At 38.2% G+C, this 23,418-nt stretch overlaps 1 protein-coding gene across 1 annotated transcript in view; it reads left to right on the forward strand.

Moving 5' to 3' along the window:
• zeb1b (zinc finger E-box binding homeobox 1b) overlaps positions 1 to 23,418 on the forward strand; it is an 84,591-nt gene that overhangs the window by 36,221 nt on the left and 24,952 nt on the right. The window contains exon 3 of the mRNA XM_028434389.1: positions 14,832 to 14,987. Coding sequence (XP_028290190.1) covers positions 14,832 to 14,987 — 156 coding nt within the window. The remainder of the gene's footprint in view (positions 1 to 14,831; positions 14,988 to 23,418) is intronic.

Consider the following 23,418-nt stretch of genomic DNA (forward strand, 5'->3'; position numbering starts at 1 on the left):
CATTATTATTGTAATAGTACTGTAATAGGGCCAGGTCAGCAATTCCAGTTGTACAAAAACCATGGAAAAAAGGTCTTTTAAAGTGAATCCACAGAAAACCAAGTCAATAATGTAAGCCAAATTCACTACTCATAAACCAGAAGAACAATCTGACAGACATCGACAAAATAAACTGAACCCCAAAACAAGGCCAAACACAAAAATACATGTCATAAGCCTTGACCATTGAAGAAATGTCCTTTTCATGTTATCAGACAAATAAAATTAAACCAAAAGTGTGTGTTTGTGCATTTTCTTTATCTTTTCAGGAACTATGCCCCCTTGTCTTGACTCTTGTCCAAATTGTTTATTTTCACCAAAGTATTTTGTGCTTAAGCTACTGTACATCTAGCTGATATTTTCCATCCTGTCTTTATGACCAGAGTTTAGAATATGTAAGATTTGCAGTGGCAGATGTTTTGCAAGTGTAGCAGGCTACCAGTGGCACATGGGATGGCAGATGTTTATGGAAGCTTGATGGAAATGCCAAACTGTCCCAGAGTTGTTTCAACTCTATGTGGCTCTGTGAAAAACAGTTTGGATTAATTTATGACCACTGTGCACGTGTGTTTAGTACCCTCAGCATCCGTGACTGCGTTTAGCAACAGTTCTCTTGTGTGTGATACAAAATGTACACATTTGATAGAAAATCACTTCATACTTTGGTTTGTGTGGTCAGTTAAGGTAACACTCATGTTAATCTATGTTATTAATTTCGATGGTTTGGCTTCTTTGAACCATTTCTGTAATATCGTTACAGACATGGGGCGGACAAATATCCAGCTGACATGAGCCTTTGTCTTCAACAGGAGTGATTGATTGCATTTAATGTAGCTGAAATAATTTGACATATAGTGGCTGCGTTATTTGTACGTCCTTATCTTTAATCAGAAAGTTATGCTCTGGTGCTTAATGATCCTTGAAATGTCTTGAAATGTTCTCATGATTTTTGCATAGATAGATCAACTCGTGTCCACAGTGTCCAGCCTCCTGCTGTAAGTCAGAAGGGATTTGCTTTAAAAAACAGCAAAACCTGAAGATAAAATTTATGTTCATCTTGTTTACGTTTGACCATGTTGGTTTTAAAAAGAAAAGATTCCCAGTGTTGAGTTAGTGCTGTGATTAGACCAGTGTTTTTCAACCTGTTATTAGCCAAGGTACATCTTTTCAAATCCAAGGCATGCCACCTACGGAAAATGTTAGAAAATAACACTTTGTAGCATATATTAATAATACTTGGTCAGTGCCCATAGGAAGTATGTATAGCTATAGAAAAGTGGGAGGTTTCATGAACAGTCTGTCTGTTTCTGTCTGTCTGTGTATGTGTGTGTGTGTGTGTCTGTCTGTGTATGTGTGTCTGTCTGTTTGTGTGTGTTTGTCTGTCTGTGTGTGTGTGTGTGTGTGTGTGTCTGTCTGTCTGTGTATGTGTGTGTGTGTGTGTCTGTCTGTGTATGTGTGTGTGTGTGTGTGTGTGTGTGTGTCTGTCTGTCTGTGTATGTGTGTGTGTTTGTCTGTCTGTTTGTGTCTGTGTGTGTGTGTGTGTGTCTGTCTGTGTGTGTGTGTCTGTCTGTTTGTGTGTGTGTGTCTGTCTGTTTGTGTGTGTGTGTGTGTGTCTGTCTGTCTGTTTGTGTGTGTGTGTCTGTCTGTGTGTGTGTGTGTGTCTGTTTGTGTGTGTGTGTGTGTGTGTCTGTCTGTCTGTTTGTCTGTCTGTGTGTGTGTGTGTGTGTCTGTCTGTCTGTTTGTCTGTCTGTTTGTGTGTGTGTGTGTGTGTGTGTGTGTGTGTCTGTTTGTGTGTGTGTGTGTGTGTGTCTGTCTGTTTGTCTGTCTGTGTGTGTGTGTGTGTGTGTGTGTGTGTGTGTGTGTGTGTGCGTCTGTTTGTGTGTGTGTGTGTCTGTCTGTTTAATTAATAATTAAATTAAAATGTAATAACATTTTCATTTGTTTTCTAAAATGTTTTTAGAACAATGAAGTGAAATTTTATAATTTTCCATGGCACAACTGACCATTTCTCCTGGATTAGGCACAGTACAGGATGTTCTCATCATATCCCTAATTCTTGGTTTGAGTATTTGTCTTCTTTCATTTAAGCTCTGCTGTTGCCTAACCACAGCCTTCTCTCAGTGTTTGCTATCTGGCAGTTTGAGACACTTCATCCCAGAGGACCACAATCACAGCAGATGAGCATCGTGTGTCTTTTTAAGCTGTTACTGTAACAGTTCTTCTCACCTTTCTCACTGCTCCCACCCAACCCAGTGTACTTTATGAATTTCATATTGTGTCGTTGTGGATACTCCTAGGCTCTAACTCTTCTTACATGTATGAAATAGACTGGAAACTAACAAACTTGCTGATGATTTTCATATTCAGCACACATAACATAGTGAGGTTGGGTTTGTAGCACTGTGCGTATGAGGTATGCTTATAGGTAAGCAGGGTTTAATGAGAAGAATTGTTTGGCCCTGTACTTCCCTCCCTGCCTCTTCATAGGCTTGTTTAATTCTCCCTGTGCATTACTCCCCCACAGTAAACTGTCAAGCCTAATACAGGCAGGAATGTCCAGTCACCTGCTCCTAAAATGCAACAGCTCCGTGCTACACTAACCTAATATAGACCTGCCCCACACATCCAGGTTGGATAACATAGCTATTGCTCACTGCATAGATTTAAACACACACACGACACACCTCAGTGGGGCTGAGCGCAGATGTTGGTTCTGATGAGGTTACACTTAGTAAAACAATGCTCTGGAAGTTCAACTAAGTCTAACTAAAGTTATACGCTTTGCTAGTGATTTTTTTATTATTTTATTTTTGTACTTCTGAGTTTTTATCAAAAACCTGCAGAACTGGGAAAAACTGATTGAGAAATACCTTAGTGCAGTGGTTCCCAAACAGGGGTACGTGTACACATATGGGTACAGGAGCACATTGCAGTTAACAATTAACTTAAAAATAATCGGGAAAAAAGATTAAGAACCAGTGCCTTAGTGTAAATCAACGTGAACAGGGAAACTCAATTCAGCACTTGTCACCTCAACAACATAACATTCACTTGAAACTTAGGGCCTGTACTACAAAGCTAGATTTCCTCTTATCTCGATAACTTCTGGGATTTAATCAGTGTGTGCTGGGCTAACGTCTTACGGAGCTAAATCACCATGGTAACTTAGGCTGAACGACTAGTCTGGTGGGGACCAGGTTTTGATCCTGACCAATCAGATCTCTTAGAAAACGACCTGTCCAATAAAAGGAGAATCATTGTGAACACGTCTGTGTGGATCTGATGTGACGCTGACAAGAGAGAGAATATCTTGACATTGACACAATCCTTTCATTTAGCGATGACATCCTTTAGGAAATATAGAGATTTTTATCTGATGGACTGATTAAGTAAAATACGTAAAACAAGTCAACTGATAAAGCCTGTGTGCATCGAGCGCTTTCATTCATGTATTCTGTGGTGATGCAGAGAGCCTCAGTCCTGTAGATACATTAAATTATTATATTCCACCTTATGATGTAGGCTCATCTGTGTGAAAGCAGCATCAGAGACACAGACAAGGTAAAACTGAAACTGATCAGTTTATTCTCCGTTTATAATCTCACTAAATTAATCATTAACACTCATCAATTCCTGCATTAATTACTTTCTGCTTTTACTGCAGCAACACTGTTGTTTTTGTTTTGATTTATGGATTTTAATTATTCGTATTTTTAAAGAATTATTCCTTAATTCTCTGTAATTGTGATTGGTCTGACGATGTAATCACCTCCTCTGTCACTAGAGCGTGCACGTAGCCAGGCTGAAATCAACTCGTTTACCTTAGCGTGTTGTAATCTCGATTTGTAGGACAGCTTCTGTCTTCACTAATGGAATTCAAACTTCAGATTTAGATTTAATTAAAAAAGCTTCAATCTAGACTAGACTTTACTAAATAAGAGAAAAGGGGTACCACTGATCTATCTATCTATCTAGTCCAAGTCCCCCCTTATGTCCGACTACAACATTTAGCTCAGAATACTGTGAAAAATCAGCTACAGATCATATTGATGGAATGAATGAGTGATGACCTCCTTTTGTAAATAAATGGAATGAAACGATATTTAGTGCTTCCTGAATAGATTTATTTCTATAGTTTTTATCATTTCTCCCACCTGGTGTAGGACTAACACTGACTTTTGTATTTTTAGTTCATGTTTTAATCAAGATCATTTCCATCAACATTATGATTATAATTTTAACAAACAAATGTAACTCTATAAAACCCCATATTTATGCTTTCATTCATTATCCCCCCCTCTCTCTCAATCGCATACCCCCAGGGGTACATGTTTGAGAAACATTGAGAGATAGATATATAGATAGATAGATAGAAAGAATCCTATTTTGTTTGTTGATTAACTTAAAGTCTAGATCAGAGGTGGTCAACTTATAACACAGCAGGGGCCACAAAAATGCGTTAGTTTGATCAAAGGGCCACATTATGTACATTCATGTCAGCATTTAGATTAATGACCAATCTGAGCTTTTATACAGGACAGAACAAAAGAGTTTTTAGAGTAACTTAATATTTGTTGTTTCTTGTTTTGTGTATTTTTCCTGTAAAATGTATGTCTTTTGGAGTCATATCGTGTACATGTCTTGTCATTTTTCTTTTTCTGGAGTCAATTATGTTTATTTCTGTTGTTGTTTTGTTTGTAGTATTGTGGGTTTGCAGAGTAATTTTGTAAGTTTTTTTACTCATTTTGTGTGTTGTTTTTTGTTATTAAGAGTTCTTTGTGTATTACTGTTTCTGGAGTATTTTCTCTAACGTTGTATTTCATTTATTTTTTTCTATATTTAAGTGTATTATTAGGGGGCCAAGCCCGTGGGGCCACATTCGCGGTTCCTAGGACCAGAGGTGCTAGGAACCTTATTGTAATCATAAGGATTTTTATTAAATTTATGTTTCCCCTGGTAAAAGTGGTATTGCAGGCTAAACCGTACAAGGTAGGGCAAAAAATCACATATGTCTGCCAGCAGGACAATAACTCCCACACCGTTTGTTGCAAATTTAAAACCTTCATATCCACAGATTCCTTGAATATCACTGAATCATCTGGGCTAGGCCACGCCCATTTCCGCCTGAACTTTTCTGGAAACTGGAAAACCTACTTTTTCGAACTCCTCCTTGGGGTTTTGTCCAATCAGCGTGAAACGGCACGTAGAGTCTTCAGTTGGACGTGATATAAAGTTGACGAAAACATTTTGTTCAGGTAAATTATGCGCAAATTATTAACGAGTAAAGTTTTCTAGCGAGCTATAAAAATGCAAACTAGCGCATATCTCGGTCAAAAAAAATGCGAACAACACCAAATCTGAGATCTTTAGTTGGCATGTGACTGTGAGGGTATGTGCTAAATTTGATTAATATAGGCCACTAGGGGGCGCTGAAATAACAAATATTTATATCTCTTAAATGGCACGACCAATTTTTACCAAATTTGGAGGGTATGATCTTGGGTCCCTCCTGAGGCGATATCTCAAAGTTATTCGCGATTGGTCAAAGTGGGCGTGGCTTATTACATCATAACACATAAATAAATAAACATTTATTTCAGCTGAATTATTATGTTGAGGGCAGTGAAATTTACAGGGTAGATATAGAAGACCACACAGACCACCCATACCAAAAATTGCGCCACTAGGTGGCGCTATAATTGCAAAAACATTTTTGCCTCTAACTTTCACAATTTAATTCACATCTTCATAAAATTTCATATCCACATGTTACTTACATAGAGTTGCATCATCTGACATAGGCCACGCCCACTCCCACAGCACATTGCTCTTTGTAAGTCACTACATATCAAAAACCTAATTTTTCAAATTCCTCTTTGGGGTTTTGTCCAATCAGCATGAAACTTGGCACGTAGAGTCTTCAGTTGGACCTGATTTAAAGATGATAAAATAACTTTGTTGGCTCAAAATATGCGTGAATAATTACTGAGTAAATTTTTCTAGCGAGCTATAAAAATGCATAACTGTTGCATATCTCGGTCAAAATAAATGCTAACAACACCAAATCTGAGATCCTTGGTTGGCATGTGACTGTAAGGGTATAAGCAAAATTTTAATAACTTACACCATTAGGGGGCGCTGCAAAATGGGAAATGTATATCTCATAAATGGCAAGACTGATTTTTACCAAATTAGGTGAGTATGACCTTGGGTCTCTCCTGGGACCGTATCTCGAAGTAATCGCGATTGGTCAAAGTGGGCGTGGCTTATTACTACATAACATATAAACAAACAAACAGCTGAAGTATTATGTTGAGGGCTGTGAAATTTACAGGGTAACTATAGAAGAGCACACATACCCATACCAAAAAGTGCACCACTAGGTGGCGCTATAATGGGTACAAAAGCATTTTGGCCTGTAACTTTAAATCACATCTTTCAAAACTTTATATCCACCTGTTCACAGCAAATGGCACATTGGCCTGTGTCCTGACGCTCGCCACGAGCCCGTCACCCTTCGTGACGTACTTCCACGGGCTCCCCGAAACCTGGGGGCAGAGTCGCGCGGGAAGGCTTGGCCCCCTTTCATAACTGCTTGCAGTTCTAGTTGTTTTTGTTTTATGAATTTTGTGTCATTTTGTTTATTTACTTTGGGGGCTGCAAAAAATTAGACAGAGGGCCGCATGGGGCCCCTGGGCCACCAGTTGCCCATGTCTGGTTTAGATAGACTACAAAAATAGGCAACGAGACAAAGAACATTTAATATTTGAAAGTCATAATGGTTTGATCTATACATCTCTTTTATTTACCACAGTCCTATTGGTGAAGGTAAATTGCATCTGTAGCCACAGCTGTCTTAAAAATCCCAATATTATGATGTGTTTTTAAGTTGGTCTTCTTGACTCTGTGGGTGGAAAGCTGACTGCTGTAAAGAGAGTCAGGGCTGAAGCTGCTCACCTTGACATTCCATGCTTGAGGTCTGAATGCCATCACTGTGCTTTACTTTTGTTTGTGTTATAGTTTTTTTATTCTTCTTCTTAAAGCGTTTGACTTTCCTGAGAAAACAATAATGTGGAGGCACAAGGGCAGTCTCAAGGTTGACAGATCTGCATGTTTGACGATGCCTGTGTTTTCACAAACGCTTGCCTTGGCCCTGACGTCCAAAGGACATTAGTCACATATTGCCACGAGGAACCATGTAACAATTACGAGTACAAGACAGGGCAGAGGTTTTTAGTACCTGTTTAATCACAAGATGAACAATAGCACACCTCTGAAAAGGTGTGAATTAGGTAGTTGGTATTATTCTTCGTCTTTCAGAGCAGTGTTTTTGTTGGTTGTTCAAGGCTCCGCCCATGTGGCTGATGTTTCTGCTCTGCACGTTTGTGCCATAGGTTTCAGATCTGTAGCAGCTCATCAAGACAAAGGCAATCAATCCAAGTTCCTGTGTCTATATCTAAAGCAGAGGTCTTTCACATCTTGCAAGACGCAAAATGCAATGATAGTTCTCTCCACTGCCTGAACCTCAGTGGAGAAAACCACTAAGCATCCTGGTTGGCAGCACTTTGTAATACAGCCTGTGTCGTACCAGGGAACTTCAGGTGTATTACAGTTCCCTGGTAAGACACGGGCTGTATTTTAAAGTGCTACTGCCTGGTTTTGTTGCAGTGCCTTTATATCTCTTGAATATTTTCGTTGTCAGAATAGGATTGATGATTGAATTTTAAAAACAGTGATTATCATATTTAAACACTGATTGATCAGATCAAAAAGACTTCACCAATCACAGGAAAGAAAAATCTGAATTTAGTGCTAATGATGATTCAGGGATTCTGTGAATGTGATGCAAATACACAATCACCTATTTTTCCGATTAACTGACACAGTCTGGTAATGCAGGGGTTCTCAACCTTGGGGTTAGGACACCATTTGGGTCCACGAGACACTGGGAGGGGGTCGCCAGATGCTTTCAAGAAACTAAGATAATGTTTTGAACAATTTGAGCCCAATTTTGCTTATTTTTACCCATTTTCTGCAACTACACCAAATCACTTATTCTTGCCATATTTTTGCTCCTTTTAATGCATTTTTGCTACATTACTCCAATTTTTGCCACTTTTCCATCAAATTTAAATGCCTTCTCTGCACAATTTTTCCACTTTCAAGATATTTTCGGCACTTATAAACCATTTCCACCACTTTTCCCACCATCATTTTTACTTTTAATCTCTTTCACCATATATTTCATGCTTATTTTTTGCCAATTTATCCTTATTCCCGATTTGTCATGTCCATTATTTGCTAGTTTAAACTAATTGTTCCAATATTGACACTTTGAATCATTTTTACCACTTTTTTTGTCTGTTTTTGACCACTCTAATTTGCAATTTTTAACCAATATGTGGTTTTTAAAATCCTATTTCGCCACCTTTTCCACCATTTTTGATCACTTTGAACTCATTTCATGTCTGATTAAAACAAGAATTTACATCTTTAAGATGACTATATACTATGACACAAATAATAATAAACTTCCAGATAACAGTGGATATTATTCAGCTAAAATAATGAATGCAGTTATCACAGATTCATAGAACAATGGACCATCATCTTGCTGACTTTGGGCCTTCACCTCCAGGGGTCTCTGGTCTCTGGCACCTTTATTTTGTGGGTCGCAGGCTGAAAAGGTTGACAACCACTGTGTTAATAGTCCACCCATTTCCATTTGTTCTAAGAACCCCAATAACATAGAATTTGAGGTTGATCATCAGCTGATCATAGTGATTGTCTATCCACACACTCTTGTTATTGTTTTCAGCCAAAATAAATGCTTATTACTGTAAAACACATGGATATTTAAGCATCTATTGTGACTATGAGTTTGACAAACGTTGCTTCAGGGTGTGTGTGTGTGTGTGTGTGTGTCTGTGTGTGTGTGTGTGTGTGTGTGTGTGTGTGTGTGTGTGTGTGTGTGTCTGTCTGTGTGTGTGTGTGTGTGTGTGTGTGTGTGTGTGTGTGTGTGTGCCCAACAGTGAATTGAACCTGGGTTAACCTTTCTCTGCTTGTGTTGATTTTTACTGTGAATTTTAGTTTTACTTTCACAGTCCAAATGCATGGAGGTCAGGCTAGGGCAGTGATTGAGGAGCTCACATTGTTATAGGGTAGGAGGAGCCAGGATTGTCAGGAGGAGGAGTTTCCGCATTGTGACACCACAACACAAGAAAAATCCAACTCGCCTGTTTGGAGCTGACTTTTTACAAAATGTGGAATAACAAGGGAGAGAGGAAACAGAACTTTTTCAAGTTTGACCCTCTGAATGAGGCTAAAGGAATGTATATCACTGTAGCAAAACCATAATAAAATGAATTTTTCACAACACTGTCCCTTTCGTGGTGTCTTACAATTACTACTTCTGCACTTTTTTAATAAAGTGTGCCTCCCTGAGACAGTCACAAACAAATGAGAATCATATGTTTTTTGTAACGGAATGATTAAAAAATGATGGTCATTATTTTGGGTTCAGTTAAATATTTAGACTTTTTCCTGCATGTCGTCAGTGGGATAACGTCCTTTCCACCCTGCAGGCCCAAGCTTGTTAAAATGCTTAAAACAGCGCTGCAGCTCAACCTACGCTGTAATATCTCAGCTGCCACATGTGGCTTAGACAACTGTCAGTAATACGCTCGTGTTGGCTTTCACTCGTAACTTATGCTTAAAATCTTTAGAAATCAGCTGCAAATGTCATTTCTAGTATTGATCGATACCTTCAAAGTATCAATCATTGTGCATCAGTAGACTTTGCAGTCAATATCTTCATACTATGTATTAGGGCTATGTGCTATAGATCCACGTTGCAAAAGGCCACGTAGGTATTTTCTTACCGGACAGCACGTGCGAGTGAGCTCCCCATCATAGCTTGGTTGGCTCTGGGTTATATATCAGCAGTTGAACACACTTCATTTTACCTCATGTCACTGATGGAGAGAAGACATTAGTCAGACTTGAACCTTTCGTAAAACTTTGTTTGTTTTCGTTTTTCTGCTGCACATCAGACAGTCCATGTCTGATGTGCAGCAGAAAAATGTGCGTTTGAGAAAAATAACATTTAAAATAAAGCAATATTTGTTATTGTGTTTGAGCCTTTATACAGTATAGAGGCTATTGATTATTCCTTTCCCCGCTATAAAGGATCTCAAATCTTTGCTGTCTTTATGCACAGTCCCACGTTGGTAACTTTACATGAATTCAGTCGCTGACCCTGTGTGTGCACTAGTGAAGGTACTTTAAGGCAGGGGTTCCCAACCTTGGGGTCTCAAGACACTGGGAGGGGGTCGCCAGATGCCTTCAAGAAAATAAGAATTTCTTCTGAAGAATTTGAGCCCCATTTTTGCTTATTTTTACTCTTTTTCTTCAACTACACCAAACTTATTTGCTTAACGATATTTTAACCTAGTTTCTAATTATCACTTTGACATGCCATATTTTTTCCACTTTCAAGACATGTTCAGCACTTATAAACCATTTCAACCACATATGTTGACCAATTATTGTCACTTTTAATCTCTTTTCACCATATTTCATGATTAACTGTGGATATTATTCAGATGAATAAATAAATGTGGTTATCACAGATTCATAGAACAATGGACCATCATTTTGCTGATTTTATGGATGGACCCCAAAAATCTCTCCCCTGTATTCCCCCTTATAGATGGCCCTGTCTCCACATCAATGTTCTTGAATGTTCATGTTCAACCACCTTCAGGTACCTTTATTTTGGGGGTCTTCAGGTTCAATAGGTTGAGAATCACTGCTTTAAGGTATCCTCTGCTGCTTTTACAAATGTGTCCCAAAATGTTCCAATTGTTCTTATTAGAAGATCTGCCTCACGTTGAAGAATATTCTGTTCATTGGCTTTTAGAGTTGGGAACTTTTGGGCTTTTTTACAAGCCTGTAGGCTGCCATCTTGAATGGCACGTGAAGGACACTGGGTTAGTGGGTTGATGATGTGAACATATGCTTTTCTCTTACTGACCAAATATAATTATTTACGTTTGTTTTGTGGGTTTGCATCAGTAATCATTCACAATTTCATCCACGTCTTCTTTGAATGTTTTGTTGACTTTATGAACATTCCCACCCTCAGTCATTGAAGCCTTTACTTCATGTAATATTGGCATGTATGCTCATGATCTGCCTTTTCTTTCAAAGCAATGCACAACTTCATACTGTCTTCCATCTCAGCTGCTTTATGCAGACATTACAGCAAAGACAGCTCAAACACTGCCTTAAGTTCACTTTCAAACGTAGTTCTAACGTTCCACTTTATAGTTCTATTCAGATAATTAGATAGAACTGCACATGATGAGTAAGGCGGACATCTTACTCATGTTACTCAGAACTCAGTTATAGAGTAGGATGATGTTGCAACAAATCATAGAGAGCTGCCAAAAAATTTTGCAATGTTCCAAAAACACTGTACCTGGAATTTATGGGAAGGACAGATTCAGACAGTTTTACGGAACCAGATTAGGGCCAATCTTGATGGAAAAATCAAGAATAAAGTCAAAATGTCGAGATTAACGTTGAAATTTCAAGAATAAAGTAAAAATATAATATTGAGATTAAAGTAGAAAAGACGAGACTAGAGTCAAAATTTCGAAAATGAACACAAAATACAATTTTGTGATAGAATTCGAAGGTTTGCTAATAAAGTCAATTCTACGGATGCTGACGCGGTCAATTTAACAATACGACAACAAACAGCAGATTGTGACCATCTGCAAAATGCTGTGCATTGATGAATGCGTTAAACTATACTATGAAGTTGGGTTTAATAACAAAGAGACTCTTTCTCTTTTAGCTCATAAACACGGCGTTGCAATCTTTTTAGGGTCTTTGAAGGCCTATTTTGAAAAACTTGATCTGTTCAGAAGGAAAACTAGTCAAGTGTAGCCCGTCTGTAGTTATTGAGGAGCTGTACGGAAACAGATCCGATGGAGATAGATTGAGATCGAGATAGCGATATAGATTGTTTGTTCATTCCACAGTGGGGAAATTTACTGACATGACAGTTCAATAAAAAGTGTAATAAAAAAAACAACAGCAGGAAACACACAGAAAAACCCGAAAAACACCCGAAAAATAGTGCATTGAAGATAAAATGAAATAAATAATACAATAAAACAAGCTATACATAAATAGGAATATAAATTGAAAAATATAAATAGAAAAAATGATCTAAAAAGAATAAAGGATACATATATACATATTAACAGGTGGGGGTGAGGAGATATATTTACATATTTATAGACAGTACAATGCCTAGACTGTTTTATTGTACAGTCGTACAGCGGTGGGGATGAATGTCCTGCGGTAACGCTCAGTTTTACACTGTGGGTGAATTGCCACTAGTCAGTTTCCGTAGATTTGGCTTTTATTAACAAACCTTTAAATTAATGTTGATATCATATTTCAACTTTAATCTTGACATTTTGAGTTTAATCTTGATTTGCCCAAAATCATTTTCTCCATCAAAATTGGCCCTAATCTGCTTCCGTACAGTTTTAAAACAAAACAATATCACATTTTATCATTAGCTGATTACAGTATATTTTCCCTGATTTTGTGAGTATATTTTAAAACCAATAATAAGAAGTAATTAAGATCAGGCGGTCCCAGTGCTGTTCAGTCGTCTTTCTGCTCCCACATGCCAGATTAGAGACTAGCTCATTATTATTATAAACAGAGCTGCTTAGTGACATTCTCATTGGGAGACTGAGACCTCAATATTGATCGTCATCTATAATCAGCATACCATAAGCAGGCACAAGATGTATTTCTTAGTCACACTTCTGTTACAGATAATACACCACAGGTGAAATTATTAAAAATGACAGAACATCTGCTGAAACTCTGATACTGGCAGTGTATTCAGCCAGTGAATGCAGCTGTGTTTGTGTGTGTGATAAAATAAAGTGGTCAGAAAGGTATTTTGGGGGTGCACTGAGGTACTTTGCTGACTGGGCTGCTCTCACTGGAGAATTGATTTGGACTCAGAGAGGATGTGCAGCTCTGAGGATGGAAGAGAGGCAGCATGGGAAGGAGCGTGGGTGGGTGTAACACAAACACAAACGCATTCTCAGAGGACAGACACACAATCCCACACGTTCAACAGATCGTGGGTCAGGAAAACGTACTCTTTAGAATTATCCCCTCTTTACCTCTACTGTCTCACTGGGATAGGCAGTGGCTCAGAGAGCTGCTATATTTTACAATCAGGAACAGAACTGTATTACTGACTCCATTCCCTCCCACTGTAGTAGCAAATTATATTTGAAAACATTCCTTGTTTTCTTTTGGATTAGACATTCAATTTAAACACATTCATGATTTGTAATGGATGTCCATTATTTGACAGTTTAAACTAATTTTTTCTACTTTTTAAATTACATTGCCTCAACCCCCCTTCCCCCTATTTCTGCCACTTTTAAGCCAATATTGATACTTTTAACCCTTTTTACCAGTTTTTCTATGTTTTTGGCCATTTTAATTTACAACTTTTAACCAATTTCAGGCATTGGGCTTGAGGTGTACTTCCATATGACCCACACATAGATAGATAGATAGATAGATAGATAGATAGATAGATAGATAGATAGATAGATAGATAGATAGATAGATAGATAGATAGATACATAGATAGATAGATAGATAGATAGATAGATAGATAGATAGATAGAGAGATAGATAGTTTTATTGATCCACTGTCATGGCTGCTCACATCAGATAAAGTACAGTAAAAAAGACTAAAAAGGCAACACACAGAAAACCCCTCAAAAAACCCAAAAACTAGTACAATGAAGATAAACAAGCAATAAAATAACAGAAGCTATGTATAATTAGAAAAATATAAATATAAAAAATTATATAAAAGGTATAAAGGATACAGACTATATACATATTTACAGGCGGGGCAAAGAGATGTATTTACATATTCAGTACAATGCTTTATTGTACAGCGGTGGGGATCAATGACCTAAGGTCACTACACCCACAGTGTAGGACTGAGTAATAATCAGTCTCAACACTGCAAGTGTCAAGGATTAATAATTGTATTGATCTATACACGTAAAAATCTCTTAACCTCCCATGTTGAAAAGTAGCTTCTTCTTCTTCTTTGGTTGTTAACAGCATTTGGCATCCAAAATGTTGCATTACTGCCACCTTTAGGAGAAGAGCTGCTGTGCAGGAGGCCATATATGGAGGGTTAGCTTCTGGAGCTGAGCGTGGAGGAGCTGCAGCTGGACCTCTTTCTGTTTTTTAAATCCCATTTAACCTTTTCCACCATTTTTGGTCACTTTTAATCTATTTTATTTTTGATTGAAACAAGGATTTACATCTTTAATATTTCGTTTTACTATCAATAGATATCAATCAATATCCTTTATTTAACTTTGCTGAGATGAAGGTGTAACATGGGCATTAGTTCCATGTTGGCTACACATTTCATTCCCTCTCTTTCAGTTTGTGTCATTAGTTTTTTTAAACTAGAGTTAATCAGAAGGTTTTTTAAACAATCAAAAAGCTTTGATATAAAACAAACCTGTGGTGATGACACTTTCTGAAAGTTGAAGTGTGTAATGTACCTGCCAGATTTACTGAAAGGTGTTTGTGAATGATTTTTTGATGGTCCATTAACATGGGCCACATGTGGACGGAGGTCAGTCCTTTGAGTAGCTATGCTAAATGCTATTATGCTAATCCCTGTCCCTCATGTGTTTCCTTTGCAGTGACAGCCTACAATAATTTAGCGGGGGCCGGCTCCGACTCAGACGATGAAGACAAGCTGCACATTGTGGAGGAGGAAGGCAGTCTGGCTGACAGGGGGGAGTTTGACAGCACAGGGCTGGATGAGGAGCACCACAGGGAGCACTGCTGGGACCCAGGTGAGTTCACTGTGTCCCTCGTTCTCTTCTTACAGCTTCTGAAACGCTCTTTGCTGTTGTGGCTTATAGGATTCCTGTTTGTATGCTTGGCTTTGGTCCGCTGATACAAACAAAAGCTAAAGACTAAAAAACAACTACTTAATACAAGCTTATCATGAATTGTTGAGTAATCAAGTTGTTTGCAAAACTACTAATGTTTTTCAACCATAGAACCAAGTCAAGAGAACTTTACATCCAATAATGTTAGTATGTCTGGCTAAATTACAGCCCTATTAAATGTTTGTTAGCTATGCTACATGTAATCTATGCTACACTATTTGTAATATGTAATTTAGACACTTTTACCGATCGGTAATCAAAAGTTGACTGTAAAGGCTAAGTTAGAAAACCTCTACTAGTTTTTATTCAGAGAAGAAAACTATATATCTTCAATAGAACAATGTCCAAGTATCCAATGCTGGCACCCATTTAACAGTAAATAAACTTTATTAGAATAAACAATATTAAAAAATAAAGTAAAATACCATGAAAAAAATAAAATGGAAAATATAATTTAAATTAAATATAACAACATTTTATTTAAATAAGGAATACAAAAAAAATGACAAAAAAAAAATAAAAAAATATATATATATAAAATAGAAATGCATCCTGAGCATCACTGCTGAAAATTGTGACATATGAAATCTTTTATTGAAAGACCAATGTTTAGTCAGTTTAGTCATACTGTGTGTCACGTTGTCATCAATGTGGAAGAACTCATGTTCTGGTGTAAATCAGGTACTGTTAATTTGTTTTGTTGTGTTAACTTTTTTTTGTTGCTGTCTTGTGATATTTATATTTTGTGTGTAATTCTTTATGATGTGAACTTTATTGTAGTAATCATATGTTGTCCTGTGTGTGATTATGAAGGTAAACTTGATCAGAACATGAGGAGTAGCATTGGATTATCTTAAGGAAATGAAAATAACAGACATGTATTATTGACTATAAACTTACTTTATGTTCCTGATAGATTTTGGCAGATCATATGTCAGATATACTTCTTCTACGGAGGTGATCATTCCAACTGGACTTTATTCTGTCCTGGGTGCACACCTTTGGTTTGTTCTGTGCACCTAGTAGACTGCTGTTCCTTTAAGGGTGCACACTAACCTGTACCCCAACTACACTGGAAGAGGTCTTCTCTAGCCCTGAACATGACAAGTGGGCAAACTGGTATAGAGCATAAAGACAATCTCAACAAATCCCCTAATACTGGTTTGAAACAGACTCTGAAATAGTTTTCCTATATTATAATGAATTCTGTGTTATTAAGTATTCATCAATGTATATCACACCATAATACCACTGCTATCAAAAACACATTGTTTTAGTTGTACTCTAATAAGTGTTTTGTAATGTATCAGTGATAGCCTGATAGGTGAAGACTTGTATTGTTTTTAAGTAGGGTTTCCCATTTACAAGGTCACTGCCATCATAGTGATGACAGCGTTTTCTAAATCGGAGTATCTTTCACAAACAGACACAGCTTGTGCTGTAGCCTCTGTGCAGCTCTTTCCTCAATCTCACAGTGACCTTCATTGACGTCTAGAGAGGTGTCAATGACATCTGCTCACAGTCATTTGTTCAAGTCAGCGAGAGAGGAAATAAGTACTATATGCAGAGTGTTTCCTGCAAAAGACCGGAAGTTGACACTATACATGGAAACAGAGGAAGAACACCTAAGATTACAAAAAACCTTTACAGCACTGGAGGGGCCAGCTGTGAACTTTTATTTACTTAAGAGCAGGTGGAAGTGACATCAGCATTCAGCCACAGGAAGAGCACCACCATCTCCACAACAACAATGGCCATGTCAGCATTTCAACCTTGGCCCAAGGCCTCCTCCTGCACTTTGCTCTCCTGCATTCATTCAATAGTGGTGGAACAGTACTGTTTTCCAAACTCTAATCTAGACAAAAGTTCTGGGCCTAAAGCAGAAGAAAGCAATATTTATTCACACCATAGTTATACTGGTAAAGGTAAGCTACACCTGTAGCTACAGCTGCCCAAATTTTAACAAGCTTCTTCAGGTGCATTAACCAACAAACCATAGAGTGGTTAAACGATCTAGGATTAGTTTTCTTTGTTTGAGGGTGTGAACACACAAACAAATTCTAGAGCAGATCAAACAGGTGAAAATAAAGCGATTGTTTCTGTCTGTCTCTGAGGGTTTGGGGTGGAAGACTGCTGATAATTTTATCACCATGGTTTGGCTCGGTTTGCGTTCAGATCGCAACTTCTGATTCACTCCAAGCAGCGTCTGGTGCAGTTGCATGAGCTAACCACTCTAGGCGGCCGTTACCGAAGTAGACACTTCTCTAGATTCTTTAGGCACAAAACAGGAACCTGATGAAGAGGCTTTCAGCCATGGGTCAAAGCGAGCACTGTAGATTGCGCAGGCCTTCTCCATTTGTTCTTTCACAAGATTCCACAATAGAGCAGCAACAAGTTGTCATGCTTTTGATGATTTAAAAGTTCTGTCTTGCACTGTCATCAGTTATTCCTAACCATCCACAATGCCGTGCGCTCTACATCATTGCAGAGACTTCCTGTTTGATTCACTCAGAGCGGATGGTTTCACGGCACTCCTAATCTCTCTACGCTTTGATTGGAAAAGCTCAGAGAGTGACAGAAACAATCACTCTAGAGTTTGTCTTTTTTAATTTCGCTCTAGACTTACAGTAATTTCCGTGTTCACATCGCCCAAATGAGGGGGACTATCAGAGCAAATGAATCCTAGAGCGGTTCAAACGCGCCAGGATTGGTTTACTCCAGTTTGCTCCATTGGTGTGAATGCACCCTGAGCATTTCTAATCTAAGGCTAAAGCGATTAGGAGCTCTATGAACACGATGGTGCAAAACAGGGCTTTAAAACCACCACAAGTAATGCAACATGTTGCTGCTCCATTGTTGAATGATGTGAAACGACAAACAGAGGAGGAAGAAGTTTCTGTGCAGTCTTAAACACTCGCTATGATCCATTGTTGAAAGCCTCTTCTTCAAATTTCTGTTTTTCTGCCTCGAGAAGTCTCTACTCCAGTAATGGCGCCCTCAAGCGGTTAGCTCATTCATCTGCACCGGAGGCTGTTTGAGCTTATCAGAAGTTGAGCTCTGAATGCAAACCGAGCCAAACCAAGATGATGAAATGTTCAGCTGTCTTCTGCCCGTTCAGGCCGAGTCCAGGACTAAACCGGTGTGAAAGCACCCTAAAGTGCACGCTTACAGAAAAAGAGAAGCTCCACAGGTTTTACAAAGACAATGGTTGACAGCAGCGATGAAAAAACTTTTCATAAATGCAGAGTGTTCTTGTAAGATCATTAAAGTCAGGAAATACATGGCCTTACTACCACAGGGCAGGTTTGACTGATTTCATCACATGAAGATAATTGATAATTAATGCTTAATGTGAACATCACCAAGACAATGGAGTCACTGCAGAACCATGTAGTATAGATGAGTAAATACACTTGAAACCAGCATTCTTTCTATATGTTAAGGTTTTGTTCATTCAGACAAGATCTTTCAGGAATTCTATCTCCTGACATGTTTCAACTGCCAGTCTTCCTCAGTGGTGGTATTCCTTAATGTGTCCCTGTGAGTTCTCTCATAAGGAAAGCATCAAAGCATCTTCTGATATGTCCCTATGAGTTTTTTCTGGGCGTGGCCAACCTGAGAGTTCTCCCATGCTGGCCACACCCCCTGTCGCCTGATGATGTCCCAGGTGTGGAACAGTATAATGTTCCCTCATCCCTGATCTTGATGGCCTCCTTGATCCAGTGTTTTTGTTTGTTTCCTTCTGTCCCAGTCACTGTTGAGCTGTCCCAGTCCATGATGTGGTTTTTGGTTCTGCAGTAGTCTGATATTGTAGACTTCAGATTTTCCTGTTCATGCCTTTTCTTTCCTCATTCTTGTGAGTCTTTTTTTCACACTCCCTTTGATATTTGATTTTCTTTGTATTTAAACATTCTTCCAGTTTCTCCTATGTATGTGTGTTGGCATGACATGCATGGAATTTTATATATTACGCTGCATTTCTTGTCGTGTTTTATTTTATCTTTGGGGTGAACTCGCAGCTGTCTGAGTTTAGGGTGTTGTTTTATGGCCATGTTCATTGTGTGTTTTTTTATTGCTCATTGTATTGGTTCTGTTATGCCCTGAATGTATGGTATAGTTATCACATCTTTGTAGGTGGTTTCTGCTTTTTGTGTGTGTTCTGCTTTTCTTTCTAAGAACTCATAAGGACACATGAAAGCCATCGGAAAATGCTTTGATGCTTTACTTATGAGAAAACTCATAGGGACACATCAAGGCATATCACCTCTAGGGATGTAAAGATTAATCGTGAGGCAGTTAAAAATCGATTCAAAGGTTTTTTTTTTTTTTTTTTTTAAAGCAAAGGGCGTTTTCTTTTTAGAATTTGAAATTCAGGACTCATCACCGTGTTTTAAATCAAAAGTGTGGAAGTATTTTGGCTTTCCCAAGACAAAATGAAAGAGGTGAGAAAGAAAGAACATGTGAAATCCAAGGTCAAAGGGTCACAGAGAGGAAAGGGAGAAACAAGAGAGAGAGAATGAAAGCCATAGTTTGTTTATTTATATTATTTCTTTGATATTGAATTTGTTTTAAAGTTCAATTGTTAAGGCACAAAATACATTTTCAGTTGCACTTTTAAAAAGAAAAGGAACTATTATGCAGTTTTGCATTGTTTACTATAGAACCAGAATTTAAATGAATAGGCTTCTTCTTCATTTGTATCATTTCTTTATTTATTTCAGTCAGGATTTATTTTTAATTAAATTGCATTGTTTTGCATAGTTTATCAAGGGATTCTTTTGACAATGAAAGATAAAAGAAAATAGTACACTATTTTGATTTTTATTTTCTAAGAATTTTTTTTTAATATTTTTCAGTCATCATTTGTCTACAGTCTCATTTTGTAAAATAAATTGCAAGAGAATCGTATTGTGAACCCAGTATCGTGAATCGAATCGTATCGAGAGTTGAGTGAATCATTACATCCCTAATCACCTCTGAGGATGACTGGCAGTTGACAGTCGAAACATGTCAGGAGATAAAATTGTTTGAAAAACCTTGTCTGAATAAATGAAACCTTAACATATATTTCAAAAAGAAGATAAAATGAACTTACTGGAATTATTATTCTATTGTGGTTGTGACGCTTCATGGGTGAATACGACCACAGGATGACATCACATTGGATGCCAGATAGTGAGGAACAGTTCTCTTCATCTCTGACCTGGTAGTGATAGTGAGGTAGATAGTGTGAATACTGGCCAAATGCTGACCCTGCTCAGACCCCTCCTCCCACTGAGACATCCTTGGTCAGGGAAACACAGGATGCACGCTGAGTGTAGTTTTTAATCACCATCACACACACTTTACAAGACAGAACCTACAAATAAGACTGGGCACATGACCACAGGAAGCAGTGAGGGGGAAAGTCTCAGCCGAAGGCAGGAAACGTCTAATGGGATGCAGTTGTAAGCAGAGAAGCCGTCCTCATCTTGGGCTGGCAAAAGTGAAAGAGGATTATTGAAACTTTTTTCTGACATGAGGTTTGGTGATGCAGCACAAAAAAACGAAACAAAAAAAAAATAGTTTTTGAGATGTAGCATCCTGTGACAACGTCTCAGGGACACACCATTTGTGTCTTTTTTCTTTCAAAGTGATTTTCCACTTGTGCAGCGATGCGTTCACATTCCTGCATCAGCACATAAACTGCCTGTGTGTGATGTTTTACGTCGGGAGAGCAGCCCTGATAACACAGAGCCGCCTCAGCATGGCTGTCATCCCCTCTGGCCTGGCTCTGCACGTAACAAAGAGCACAGACTCATGCACGCACACACACATACAATGAAAAAAAAAAGCAACATCAACAGGCTTGTATTTGAAGCCAAACGATTAACAACACAATTTGAAATTGGTCAAAATGTGTTTATGTAATTATCCATTCACAAGTACTCAGAGGACAAATTTCATCAACTTTAACAATCAGCCAAATATATAATGATACCAAACCTGGACTTATCAATTAGATTGTAAGACTGGCAATCTTGATTTGTCATCTCCACTCATTCATACATCCATATGAAAGCGATATGAATGCAGATGATAGTTCTAAAGCTTTGTTGCTAATTCATGTAGGAAAAGTCTTTGAAGTCATTTTGTATCAACTTGTAGCCTTTAAACACACATGATGTATATATGAGCGTCACCATTTTTAGATTTTAGCCAATCAGCATTCACAATGTGTTCTCATCATGCCAGGATCACTGTTCCATAGAATATCTATAGAGAAATAGCATCTAAATTTGAAGTTTGAGTTAGTTGAACCTTATGATGTTTTTCCTAAGAAGACCAGGAACATGTAAATGTCAGTCAGCGCAGCATTCTGATGCCACTTTCAGCCTTAACCATCAGCTGCCTTTCATCTCATAGAACCAGTTACGTGAATGGAGCACTTCTACTACACCACATTATGTAAAAAATGTCGACCTCCACAAGCATTGGTTTAAACTACATTTTATTGCATATGCTACTAGTAAAGTTTACAGAGAATAGTCTTTCAGTTGGGTTGTCTCTGTAATTTAGGTTACAAGTTATTTTACCTTATTCTGAGGTGTGGAATTAGTTTCTAATTAGAAAGCATTTTTAATTCAGCTGCCCATGTTAGGAAATTAAACTTAAGTGGTAAATATTTCCTTCACGGCAATCCCATTGGTTACTAGAGTGCATCTTGATTACTGGTAGAGTGATTTCTGAAAGGTCGGTATTCAACATGGTCCTGCTTGTTTTAAGAAGTCCTGTTGTTTATTCTGTTTCTGACTAAACCTCAGAGCAGACCCCCAGGAAACACAGAGCAATGATAGATAATATCTCAGTATTTTGCAAGAGGATTTAAAATCAAGTGTTAAAATGATGTGTGAAAACAGGTGAATCTAATGTGTATTTTAAATACTGATAAATCAGCAACAAGCAAACATCATTGCAGGCTTTTTTCTATTCAACAAACGGTAAATTCAGATTTATTATTTTAAACATTAGCAGTTTTTATAACAAGGAAGTTGTAAGTAAATTTCTCAAAATTCTAATTTTGTTCTTTTCCACCTCTAAAGAATGTGGTAATCCTATTCAGGGGTGTTTCTGAAAGATGTGGAGGTTATGAGAGAAAAGCAGTGTGATATGTGTGGGAGAGGCTTTGTTCTAAAATACTCCAGAGAGAATTATTTGATGTGAAGACCTCAGCACCTGTTGTTGGCTCTAGCTCTTCATACACACACTCTCACCAGTATAGAGCTCCGACCTCACATTTTCTATTGCAGGCGGAGTCAGAACAAGAGTTAGAGTTTATTCTTTTAGTTCTAATCTTTTATAAAGTACAGCAACAAATGCCTCACTAGAATGGTTTCTGGTGGGTTTGTTAGGTTGTGAGGAAGTCAGATTTGAACAGGAAGTAAGCGTATTGGTATGTGTGTATATGAGTCATGGAGTGCAACACCTGCTCATATCTCCAAGGAGAATGCAGCTGGCCTTGTCTGTTAATATGCGAATAGTTCTCAAATCTCACCTAAATGGTCAGAAGGAGACCTTTGATCAGTTCGTAAAACATCTGCTCACTATACATCAGCACTGTTCTCACAGTAGGCACGATCTGCTTTCAGCCTTATAATCTTTCTCTGTAACATCACACACAGGCCAACCAAGATGACCGACCAGAGCCCTGAGGAATAAAGCTCAGACTAAATACATGGTGCTTTGGAGGAGCCAGGAATGCAAGGATGAAACAAGAGAAAAAAGTCCATCTTTAGGGAACACTTCCTGTGAGATACAGCTTGGAGAATTGTTCTTAATAGCACGGTGTTGTAGTGGTTAGCACGTCCGCTACACGGTGGCTAGGTTCAAGCCCTTGGGTGGACACTTAGGTCCTTTCTGTGAAGAGCTTGCATGTTCTCACTGTTCTTGTGTGGGTTTTCTCCAGGTACTCCGGCTTCCTCCCACAGTGCAAACACACGACTGCTAATTTAGTGGTTCCCAAACTTTTTCTTTGAAAAATTAAAAACTCTCAAAAAAGGGGTTAAAAAAAGTGTGACTGATTTTGAAAAGATAAAAAATGTGGACTAATGTTCTTCAAATCTCATTGAAAAAAAAAAAAAATTGCAATCACAAACAGTATTTTAGAACAGTAACACAGCTCTAAAAACATGTTCTATATTTCCATGCTCACGGTTCAGCAGGGTCATTCTGACCTGGATAGGCACCAGGACACCCACACGAGCCTGAAAAGGAGCAAGCGGGTCAGAAAACAGATTATTGTTGAGTATTGAATATTTTCACATTGACTCTGCTGGTCAGAGTGAAGGGCTGA

Source organism: Gouania willdenowi, chromosome 20, assembly GCF_900634775.1.
Source record: "Gouania willdenowi chromosome 20, fGouWil2.1, whole genome shotgun sequence".
Classification (NCBI taxonomy): Eukaryota; Metazoa; Chordata; class Actinopteri; order Blenniiformes; family Gobiesocidae; genus Gouania; species Gouania willdenowi.